The sequence below is a fragment of the Malaclemys terrapin genome, chromosome 1 (genome assembly GCF_027887155.1).
Source record: "Malaclemys terrapin pileata isolate rMalTer1 chromosome 1, rMalTer1.hap1, whole genome shotgun sequence".
NCBI lineage: Eukaryota > Metazoa > Chordata > Testudines > Emydidae > Malaclemys > Malaclemys terrapin.
Genome location: NC_071505.1, coordinates 127,284,260 through 127,296,658, shown reverse-complemented (window position 1 = coordinate 127,296,658; position 12,399 = coordinate 127,284,260). Strand labels below are relative to the sequence as shown.

Here is a 12,399-nt window from a genome sequence, read left to right as displayed (position 1 = left end):
AATAACACTTACTACTAACAGTGTAATACCAAATAGTGGAAGAAGGAAAAAGAGCGCAGAATCTAATTGTTTTCTCCTACAAAAATTAGCATATGCAGGAAATGACCAACTTTCTCTTTCCCAGCAAACACTGAGAAGACATGTATTCATGTGTTGTGCCAACTATAAAATCACAGACCTTTGTAAGATATAGAGTACTATTGATTTTCTATTGGATAACAATTACAACTGTATCCCAGGACTGCATTTCCCTCTCAGCTCTGCTTCTCTCTTCTGAAGTCCTGCAATTTACCTGACCCCAGTGAAGTCAATGGAAGCCTCTTTAGCTTCTGACCTGCTACAGAACTAGTAGATGGCACCAAAGACATATCTAGGATTATACTAACAATTTACAGAAAACGTATAAATTTACTCTAACTAACCTAATTTAAGACTAACTCCCTAAAAAACAGTAACTAAATTAAGCTAGGAAACTAGTTAGCGAGCTGTGGATACAAGGAATCTGAAGAGGTTCATGTCCTTCTGTTGCTACGGTTGGAAGGAACTGAGGCAGCACAAAGCACCATGCATCTTTTTATATCCTCCCCCTCAGAATGTTCTGGAACACTGAGGGGAAGGAGAGGAAGGGCACATGAGTGGTTCTATCTGGAAATGCTATGAGAAGGTTTCACCATCTAGGCTGTACCGGCTGGCACATTCCATGAGTGGAAAAACATTGAGGACATTCAAAGAAACAGCTCAGTTAAAAACAATTGAACAGTGGGTGAGTAGGAAAGCAAGAAGAGATGTTAATTCTTATGTGCATATTTTTAAAGCCAGGTTGGTTATTTACAACTCCCTTATCTGTCCTCAGATAAGAGATTACAGGAACAATCAGGGTTTGTGTGCTGCTCCTACAGACACTGCTGGCCAGAGACATCTGAATTTATGCATACAAAGCACATGCACACCAGAAGTAGAGATCCACAGACATCATCCGAAGATCAACTCTTGCATACCTACTAAGTGGAATATTAGGTGTCCAGTGGGGATATACCCGGGCAACAGAGTCTCGCATCTGTGTTTGATATCCCAGATAAAAATAAGTGTCATGGGCAAATTTTAGAGCTAGCATGTCAGTTGGATGGTCCAGCAGAATCTTATCCCATATGTCACAAGCTTTAGGAAGACGGCTAGAGAGAAAAACACATATTAATCATTGACAAGGCCAGCATGACCAAACTGCCTGAATCTAATATTATTTCTAAATTTATACTACTGTGGCAAGTGGGAAATCTACTGACAATTCCCTAGCTTGCAAGAATACTTCTGAATTCTTAGTATACATGACTGCACCATGAAGACAGTTGAACACTTTCTAGACAACCTGTATATGGTATTCTTTGTTTGTTACTAGTAATGCACTGCAACAGGGGGAGGGGAGGGAGTTCCTTTTAGGCCCTGATCCTGCATGTTGATCCATGTGGAAAGACCATTACCTCTGCAGAGAGCCTCACTAAAGTCAATGTGGCTCCACACAGGTATTGGGGTCCAGACATGCAAACCAAACACCATGGATCAGAACTTTAGTGATCTCATTTCTTACCTTTGTTATCAAATATTTTTACTGCTAATATCCCCCATGTGGATAATAAACAAATAACAAAAGTTAATAGTGTTTGATATTGTCTAGAGAATACACAAGCTCAATATATTCCTGTAAACATTCAATTCCCCAAAGTCCTCATTTTTGTGGAGGGCTTCCAACACCTTGTATGTCGTCTCACCTTTTTAGAGGAAACAGAGTCTATAAATAGAATAATAAGACAAGACGGTTGTATTTTTGCTTCTATAGTCCAAGTCTGTGGAAAGTTAGGCTCAACGTTTAGAATGGCCAAAGATTTAGCCTCTTGAGTGGTTTTAGTTTTAAGTCATTATTCCAATAGTAGAATTATTAGTAGGTTTTAAAATACAGAAGACTTTAAACTAATTACATGTAATATACTGGCATGATAGAAATATTTGTCATTATAGTATTGTTGGCTAATTAGATGCAGATAGTTTGGGAGAGCTAAACTTAGGAACCAGTTTCTATGTGTCACTGTGACAGTAACCTGTGGTGACTCTCCAAGATAAAAGGAGGCAATATCTCTTGCCAGCTGTACTACTGAGTGGCACTGCTTTCTATTCTAGATTAAGCATTTAATCAATCATTTAAGTGGAATGAAAGATGCCAACATAACAGTAAAACTGTGAACAGAAAGGGCAACATGCAACCATGCTGTACATCGTCTGAATGATAAAACCAAACCCTCTTCAGCCCTCCCCTAAAAACCAACCACTTACCCACTGGCAAACATGTCTAGTGCAGACACATGTAGCTTCTCCCTCTCAGTCAGTGGTTGCGATTCTGAGAGTGCCATCATCTTTTTCATCGCACCGTCCAGCTCTTTGTCTAACCTCACTGAACTCCCAGTGCCAATCAGAACCAAGCCATTGGCAATCACGTGTCCCATTGCTGAAGAAAGCAGCATGGAAAAATTTAGACACTATAGGTAATTTAGCAGGTGCAGAAGCTCTAGGCTAAACTATTGAGATAAATTTAAATGAGAGCCACAGGTAGTAGATGGCAGTAGTGCTAGAGACTGGTTAGGATCCCACAGAAGGCCCAGGCAGCTAAGGAATAACCATACATTAAGGACTTGTAGCACTTCAATGAAGACGTTACCTACGCCGATGGGAGGGGTTTTCCCATCAGCTTTGGTAATCTACCTCCGCAAGAGGCGGTAGCTAGGTTGGTGGGAGAATTCTCCCGTCAACCTAGAGTCGTCTACACCGAGGATTAGGTAGATTTAACTGTGTTTGCTGGCAGTGTGGATTTTTCACAACCCTGGGTGATGTAGTTATACTGATCTAATTTTCTAGCACAGACCAGGTCTAAGTTACTAGCAGGAATCTAGAATTTTCCTTTTAAGCAAATCTTTTACTTTCAAATTCTTCTTTAACACCCCTAAACCCCTACCCCCCCCCAAACAACCACCTTGTTATTAGGAGCAGTTAACCAATGCTGCCTCTGTCCCCTCCTTAAGCAGAGCTTGTGATCCTAATTTCTCACTGTACTCTATAATGATCCATGTACAACAGGATGGAATAAAGATCACAGAAACTATTTTAGGACAGGCCAGAGGCAACAACAGAGGAGAATTAACAGTCTGCCCAACACCAGAATAGCAGGGGTGGAGAACACCCTACCTAAGTGCAAGGCACTTCTAAGAGTTACTTTACAATGAAAAGAGGAAAAGCAGATCTGCAAAAGGATTAAGAGAGGTGGAGCAAGAAGATGGGCATAAGGTGGCTCAGGACTTGTGGACCATAAAGCTACTTTCATTGGCTGTGATGTATAAAACACATGGTGCCTTTACATTACAGCTGGAATAGTGCTTCCCAGCTCAGGTAGTTAGACACACACTAGTTCTGCGTGAGCTAGTGCCCTAAAAATAGCAGTGTAGCTAGCACAGGCAATGGCTTGGGCTAGCCATCTGAATACAAACCTATCTGTGAGTACATACCTGTGGGTACATACCTGGGCAGCTAGCCTGAGCCGCCACTCGTGCTACACCCAGCTACACTGCTATTTTTAGCATGGTAAGTTGAGCAGAGCTAGTACATGCCTGTCCACTCAAACTGGGAAGCATACTCCCCACTACAGCGTACACATGCCCACAGAGAAGCACATTCCTTTGGGGCTGCATAGGCCCAACTATCTCTCCACAGGGTAGGGCTGTCTCGATACAGGAATTTTCCCCTCAGCATTCCTTTCTGGGGACAAGTCTTTAAAATTTGGCAAAGGCAAACACCTGCAGAATTAAAGTTGCTATTTTGCTACTGGCAGGCACTCTACCTCTGGTACATTCCCTTCCTTGTTATTTCTGCGCAGATGTAATGTTCACACACACTGCCCAACAGTGAAGCCATATTTGTTTTGTATATGTACAAAGATGTCAAAAAATCTTGATACAGTGCAGGAAGGTGTAAAATAAACGATGATAGCTTTAAATGAAGTGTACTGTAATACTGAATGTATTCTGTTTAATTAGCTAAAATAAAATGAATGCCTGCAAGTCTCAACCCTCATCTTCAGCATCAGAAGATAGTGAGCACCAGAAGATATCCCTTCATCAGTGCCTTCAATCTGAGATTCACCACTTTCCTCTCCATATGCTTTTTCCCTGGCATTAATTTTCCTTTCATTAACCCAGTCCTTCAATTGTGTGTATGAAATAAGTTAACCATGTACAACTACTGTACTGCATATCCAGCAATTAAAAAGTTATACTTACTAAAAGTTGGATCTGCTGCATGTAACTTGGAGAGAGATCCTTCAATGCCCCCTAGACTCTTATCATTGGTCCATGTAGCATACTGTAAAATAGAGTGTGAAACTGACTTGCAACCAAATGAAATTTCCCTCCCACCCCCCATGGTCCCAGCTGAGTGAAATTCAAAAGTAAACAAGATCAATGGTAAAAAGTGAGACTAATTTTTTTCAAGAAGTAATCATCTCTGGCCTGGTCTAAACTACAAAGTTAGGTTGTAAGCTATCTTGTGTCGACCTATTTGTGCATGTGTCTATACTCAAATTTGTCTCCAGCCAACATAAGCAGGGTGCTTATCCCTGTTACAGCGGCACAGTGACACCACCTCCTGAACAGTATTGTGCCATGATCAACCTACTGAGGCTGATGCAGTGCAAATGTGGACACTGTGTGACTTACATCAACCTTAACAATCCTCAGCAGCTGTCCCATAATGTCCGACAATGACAGCTCTGGTCACAATTGTGAACACCACTGATCAGGAGTCACAGAGACTGGAAGCCACCCACTTCCCCTTTAAAACCTCCATGTATTCTTGAAATGCCTTTTCCTGATTGCCCAGCTGGTGAGTACATCTAGCATATCTCCCTTGTTGCATGCATGGATCTCTTGGGCCTGAGGGAAGAGCAGGCTGTGCGGGCACAACTATGGACCTATCGTAGAAACATGGACATCTATGAAGAGATTGCACAGGAGAGGAAAGTGAAGAGGTATGACAAGGATCAGCAGCACTGCTGTGTGAAAGTGAAGGAACTGTGGCAGGTGTATGACAAGACCCAGGAGGCCAACATTCATTCTGGTGCTGAGCGGCAGACCTGGCACTTTTTCAATAAGCTGCATGCCATACTTGGTGGCCACCCTACCAGCACCCAGTAGACCACTGTGGATACTTCTGAGAACCCTAAGACACAGACCCCTGCCATGAACAGCAAGGAGGGGGAGGAGGAGAAGGGGGTCCAATTATGCCATGAGCTAGGATCTTTTTGAGACTCCACCATAGTCAAGAGCAACAAAGAGTCCTGTGGCACCTTATAGACTGACAGAAGTATTGGAGCATAAGCTTTCGTGGGTGAATACCCACTTCGTCAGACGCCAGGTAAAGCACAGTCCACCACACCATATTACTGTGGTTGACCATTAAAGAGCTCTTTCAAGGCCTTCCTCAGCTGCATAGCTCTGAACTGAGCTGTTCTAATGGCCCTTGTTTCTGGCTGTTCACACCAGCAGACAGCCACTACACCTCCATCCTGGCTGCAACATTTCCCCCTTTGCCTCGCACATATTATGCAGCCGCAATAGGCAGCTATAATCTTTGGGATATTTTTCTCACTGAAATCTAATCTTCTGAATAACCCCACCATTGTCCCTTATATCTACCCGAAGCATCTTCAACTGTCATTCTGAACTTGCTGAACTGGTAGTTGAATCTTTCCTTGGTGCTATCAAGGTGTTGAGAGAGTGGCTTCATGAGCCAGGGGAGCAAAGATTAGGGCTGGGTCCCTCAAGATCACTACTGGGATTTCAACATCGCCAACCATAATCCGCTGATCGGGAAAGAAAGTCCCTGCTTGCACCTTTCTAAACAGTCCTATGTTCTTAAAGATACCAGCATCACATACCTTCCCGAACCAGCCCACACTGATCTCAGCAAAGCATCCCCAGTGATCCACCAATTGCACAACCATAGAAAAGTAGCCCTTTCTATTGATGTAGTCTGTGGCAAGGTGGGTTAGTGCCAAAATAGGCAGATGCTCCATGAATGCCACCAACAACCTTGAATTGTTTTTCACTATATATCTCAGCAGTCTGTCCTCAAAGAAACTGTCATACCCCTTCCTGTTACGGTTCTTCCTGCAGCTCTGCAATTACTGGAGGATTGTTTGTCCTGTGGCTGCAGTGTTCATAACAATAGTGCAGAGCTCTGGGGGTCTCCATGCTTCTGTCGGAGACAGCAGATACCAAAAAGTGCCACATGGGTTTCTGAGATTTTAAAAATGGTGTGAAAATGATAGGCTATGGATAACATTATGGGATGGAGAAATTTGCATGATGGGAACTTGACCCCTTGTTCCCAGTCACCCCTTCATGACTTGTTTCTACCCCACCATGCATTGCGAAAATTTCCCAAAAGACACTGCGCTGGACAGTAGCTGGTTGCACATTGGGATACCATACCACACTGTGCATCGATACAAGGTGAGTATGCGCAGTACCAACGCAAGTAGCCAAATATGCATGCACATGAGCGATATGCTAACTATGGTGGCTTTCTGGAAACGTAACTTGCATCGACCAAGTTTGTAGGGTAGACAGGGCCGAAGATGTCATCAGTAATACATAAGGGAATCTGTTTCTTTAAAATAGGATTTTTTTTAACCAGACTCTCCTTTTGATTCATAAAGAGGATAAGCAAACTAAAAATTAGCTGCAATAAACACTATTTTTATACTTGACAGTCCCTTCAAATCACATTTTGTCAAAACCCGGCCATACCCAGTGGCGGATTAGCCACTGGGCCGACGGGGCCCATGTCCAAGGGCCCTGGCCAACTGGGGGCCCCCGGAAAAAATCAGCCTCTACCTGAGTCAGTGTAGCGTCAAACATTTTGCAGGCCTCATTACTAGTGGTGGATAGGGCAAGTCCAGCATCCTGCCAGGCCTATATAAAAAACAAAAAGTGAGATTGTTTATAAATACACTGATTTTCCAGCTGTCATGTTAGCTGAGCTCTAAGAACCAGAACAGTAGATTTCTGGCAAGTGTTTCATCTACCTAAAAAATTTACAGGAAATTTTGAGACGCATGTAAATCTTTTACTCCACTAAAACTATGTTTGAGGAATCCTCTTAATGGGGATAGAGAGGCCGGAATGGTAGTGGAAAAAATGGTGGAAAAAAGACAAGGGAAATTGCACAATACTGTGTATTTGCCAAGGACCCAGATATGCTATAGTTCTTTTAATTTTAGTACCATTCTCTCTATAAACCGCAGTAGTATGCTAGTCCCATCACTTCAGATATACCCCTTTCAAAACGGATATGTGGTAAAACAAAATTCTTGCTTTGCTTCTTGTCAAAATCAACAACCCCAATGACACCTGGAGCCAAATTATTTGCTAGTTTAAGTCCACTGATATCAACTGAGTTACACCAGCAAAGAATTTGACCTAAGGATTAATTTATAGGAGCTAGTAGGGACATTTGATAAGGCTAAAATACAACACACAAAGAAAGAAAGAATTAGGCCATGCACAGTTTTGCAAACAGATTATATAACAGCCTCATTATATAAACTGCATGGTAAACATCTCATTGTGATAACTGAAGTTTTAGATCCACCAGGGCAATACTAGGAAGACTGAAAGAACACCTCTTATTGTCTGGATGAGGCGATGTATGCTTTACACAATGGTGTGTTTGGCTGTGCAAACTGCTTCCTGACTGTCCTTAAGAATATTCCTAAAAGAATCCCAATAATCAGATGAAAAATCCAATGATCATTCCAAAAATCCCTCATCTGCCATCAGACTACCTGCGCAACCTTAACTCTGCTTCCTTGTTCATATGCATACTTTCATCACATACTATTTCTTTTCCACAGGATGCATGCGCAAGGGAGCAGAATTAAGGTTGCATAGGAAACCTTAAATATGCCAAATGATTGATTTTGCAACCTAAACATCTAACTTAGTTTTTTGTATGTAATCTATATACACTGACCACTTCCCACTCTCCGTTTCTAGAATGATCTCACTTATGCCTTTAAAACTGTAAGCTCCTCAGGGCAAAGATTCATGTCTTACACATTTTATCCACTGTATAATGCTAGGCAAACTTAAAGAGCTATACAAATAACAGTAGTCAAAACCAATTTTTCTTCCATGACATAGAATTTATAAAAAATACAGATGGAAAGACCTGGAGCCATTTAATCCATTTTTCTGTGAATGAACCATATTTTGCAATTGTTTGTCTAGTTTCATTTTACAGCTTAAACTATTTTCTGATTTCAGCTGTGAAACTCAAGGGTGAAAATCTGAAGCAAGTAGCAGTAACATCTATTTTTATTAGCATTCTCAGGATTTCCTCATCATGACTGGATTAAAGGATCACCTGCAAGTACTTGAGTGTTCAAACTACAAGTCTAAAAAAGCTATATTGGAATGTAAATGTATATCTTTTAGTTTAGCGTTTGTATTATGTCTATGGCAAAAAGGAGCAGGAAAGCAATTAGGCTGTATATTACAGTATACAGACACTAACCCAACTTTGAAAAGGGAGCAGATCAAAGCACACCGAGGAAATGGTATTGCGCGGCAGTGACAGACATAATACACAACAGGTAGGGTAGATTGACACCCCAGCGTGTCACAAAAATCAAGGTTCACATAGACAAGCCCTTAGGCTTTCCCTGCACTAGCTTCATTTCAGAAAAAATATTCCACTGTTGCTAATGCTAATACACCTCCATTAGCCGTGGCAAGCATGAGAACGCTAGTTTAGAAAAGGTGCCCCCAGCAGCCAGCATTATAACCACTGAGTGTTACATAGTGTCTGCCCTAGTGTTCCCAACATTGCTAACACTGGGAGAGCTGCATCAGTGTTAGCAATGACAGGAAACTTTCCAGGGAGCAGGCTAGTTTAGACAGAACCTATGGGGAGAAGCCGGTACCAAGTGTTGCTAGCCACAAACTTTGTTGGGAGCTGGAGTGAAAAGGGGGGGGGGGGAATGCAGGCAGGATCTGGGCAGATGAATCCTCTGCTTTCTCTCCCTTTCCTATGTGCTTCAAAAGGCCTCCAAAATGACAGAGAAGCCCCTGCCTCCAGGGTTCATTAATACATGACAGCAGCAGCATGACACCTTTTTCTTCCCTTCCCCTTTATATTAGCCCACTTGAGGCTATAACGGACTCTGAAGCTCACTTTTTTTAAACAAAGCCATGACTGAGGATATAGCAATATTTTAAGCCTGAGTCAGCATAAAAGTTGCAGGGCCCTAAAAGCAGCATAAAGATATTGGGACCTACACCACAATCAAGCATCTCAGAAAGTAACGAATTTGGGGAGACAAGACATGCGAAAGAAACTCAGCAAGGCCCCGATTCAAGGGTAGCAAATATAATAGAGAAAAACTTGATGAGGCTGTGCCTGTAGTGGAGACAGCGGAAATCATGCTGGAGGCTTCTGATCCCCTTTGTATTTCCTGAAAGGGGTCTCCCTAACAGAATTTTTTTCAAGCTTCAAAAAAGGTTTAATTTTCCCTATCGTAACTGATTATAGGATTACTGTTTACTTTGAATTACACAAGCGGCAGCTTTATCTAGAGGCCAGACTCTCAGATTCTAATCAAACAACTGGATACTTTTCATAAATGTTAAATACTTGCTTGAACAAACTACAACTTTGTGAAACTTGCATTTGGAAGAATAATGTGAAATCTGAGACATGCAATGAAAGAATAGCAAAATAAACAAAAATGTGAACACTATTGGTAATTAGCATTTGCACCTAGCCCTTTGAACCTTCAGAATCAGAGCTGGTTAAAAATGAAATAAATGTCCACTGGCTTTTAAGAAACAGAGACTGATTAGTACTGAAGGAATGTGACATGTGCAATTAAGTGTTTATAGAAACACAGGAGAGAAATATGGGGAGTTTCTGTTCCTTTATGTAGAAGAGTGCCCTGACATGTTCACTTTGCCTAACAGCACCAAGGGACTCCTTTGTTAACCCTGACCAGTGCAGTTTCAGCCAATAATGTTTTCTGAGATCACATCAGAGTAATAGTTTTGCACTGTATGCTGCATGTTAAACTCTCCTCTCCAACCCCCGAGGTTGTGCCCGATGACCAACATTTCTCCCCCACAAGTTCAGCTCCACACATTTCCCACCCAAGATCTCAAAACATTTCATTCATACACACAAGTCAGAATTACAGCCTCCCTGCGAGACAGATCTCACTTTCAGACGGGGACTTGAAGCACATGGAAGCGCTTGCATGACACAGAGCTGGGGAAGGGACTCAGGAGTCCTGACCCTTAGCCCCGCGTCACCACCACCCCTGGTTTGCACCAGGCAAACATGGGCGCGGGGCAGTGGTGACAGTCTGTGTGTACTGGGCGGGGGGGCTGTCACACCAGCACGGGAGGGCTTCTAACGGGGGCTGGGGAGGGCGAAGCTCTGCAGGGAGCCGGGCTGAGCGATGCTTCGCCAACTGGAAGAAAGAGCGTCCCCCCCAACCACAACCACAACCACATACCCGCACCCTGCAGAGCCCCCAGCCCATCGCACCGCTCCCCGCTCACCTTGCAGTCTCTCAGCGGCAGCATGTTCCCAGCCCTTTCTCTGCCCCTCGGGCTGCGGGGTCGGGCCAGTCTCCTCGCCCCCAGCAGGGAGACGCCTCCCCGGGCGGGGCGGGGCACGGGCGGCTCCGCTGAGCGGGCAGCGGCCCTGGGGACGCCGGGGGTCAGAGCGCCGCGCCGCGCCCCCAGCCGGCTGCGGGAGAGCCCGGGCGGGGTTGGGGGCTGCCCCCGGGTTCCCCGCACCCCACTCGGGGGTCTGGCCTAGCAACGATCCCTGCGGCTGCTGCCCGGACAGCGCCTGGGGGGAGCCCGATGGGATGAGCCCCGCCAGCCGGGCCAAGACGAGACCCTGTCAGCAACCAGGCCCGGCCCCGGCCTTTAGCCCCAGATCAGGGAAGGGAGGAATTTGGGCGCCACGTAAAATGCACGCAGGGGGCTGCAGGTGCTGGCTGGAGGGCTGCCCCGGGGCCTGCAATGGGGGGAGGCGGGGTGTTTCCGGGCTCCTTGGCTGTAATAATTGGGAGGCCCCAGCTGTGTCTGGGTCAGGGATCTTGTCGCTGGCAGCCACTGCGGCAGTGTACTTTGACAAGCTGTGCTCACATCTTGTTATTCCTTTGGGGATATTTTCCCATGTAACTTTGCACGCAACAGCGCAGGGCCAGCTCAGAGTAGACGACCACCTTAATGGCTTGCGTTTGCTGCAACCAGTGGCTCAAGTGCACCAAGGACAGGAGTTTTATGTTGGCTATTGGAGTACAGGGTGGCTGCAATTTGAACTGCTACTGGGCGGGGGAGGGGGACTCGAACATTTTGTAGCTTCTGCAAACTGACTTTATGCCACTAATTAGGAGGCCCCTGTATGCCTACTTTTCTTCACAGAAGCTCCCCGAGTGCCCCCTCCCATTACCCTCTATTTGAGGAGCTCTCTGCAACTCCCTCCAACCCAAGGCCCCCCCTCTCTCCAGGGCAGCCTGCTCTTAACTTTTTTGCCGCCCCAAGCAGCAAAAAAAAGCGTTGCTCCGCCGTAACACTCCCCCCACCCAGCGCCACCCTGCCGAAACACCCCCCCACCGAGCGCCCCCCGCCGAGCGCCACGCCGCCGAACAGCCCCTGCCGCGCTGCCAAACATCCCCCACCAAGCTGCTGAACCCCCCTGCACGGAGCACTGCCGAACAGGGCCGGCTTTAGGAAGTGCGGGGCCCGATTCAAACAGTTTCGACGGGGCCCCGACAGGGATGACTTAAAAAAAAAAAAAAAACACGTTAAAAAAAACATGTGGGGCTTGTACTCACTGGGCCACACTCCTAGTCTTTGGCGGCAGGTCCTTCACTCACTCCGGGTCTTCGGCGGCACTGAAAGACCTGCCGCCAAAGTGCCGCCAAAGACCTGGAGCGAGTGAAGGACCTGCTGCCAAAGACCTGGAGTGCCGCCGGGTGAGTAAAAATTAAAAAGGTGCCTCTAGCCAGGGAAGGGATTCTCTGCCACTTGCCCCCCACTCTGGGCGACCCTGCCACTGGGCGCGGGGCCCTCTTAAGCGCGGGGCCCGATTCGGGGGAATTGGCCTAAAGCCGGCCCTGCTGCCGAACACCCCCCGCCAAGCTCTGCGCCGCCGAACACTCCCGCTCCCCATGGAGCGTCACACTGCTGAAGCCCCCCCCTGCACGGAGCGCTGCCGAAACTCCCGTGGAGCGCCGCGCTGCCGAAACCCCTGCCGAACACCCCCCACCGAGCGCCGTGCTGCTGA

General features: G+C 45.7%; 1 protein-coding gene across 1 annotated transcript in view; it reads right to left on the bottom strand.

The window, feature by feature from the left end:
- Positions 1 to 11,079, bottom strand: part of LOC128842499 (tetratricopeptide repeat protein 38-like) — a 38,402-nt gene extending 27,323 nt beyond the window's left edge. The window contains exons 1-5 of the mRNA XM_054038550.1: positions 10,659 to 11,079; positions 6,936 to 7,013; positions 4,320 to 4,401; positions 2,326 to 2,497; positions 999 to 1,172 (exon numbers count right to left, since the gene is read on the bottom strand). Of these exons, the coding sequence (XP_053894525.1) occupies positions 999 to 1,172; positions 2,326 to 2,497; positions 4,320 to 4,401; positions 6,936 to 7,013; positions 10,659 to 10,682 (530 nt within the window). The 5' untranslated portion in view covers positions 10,683 to 11,079. The remainder of the gene's footprint in view (positions 1 to 998; positions 1,173 to 2,325; positions 2,498 to 4,319; positions 4,402 to 6,935; positions 7,014 to 10,658) is intronic.
- Between the last annotated feature and the right edge of the window lie 1,320 nt (positions 11,080 to 12,399).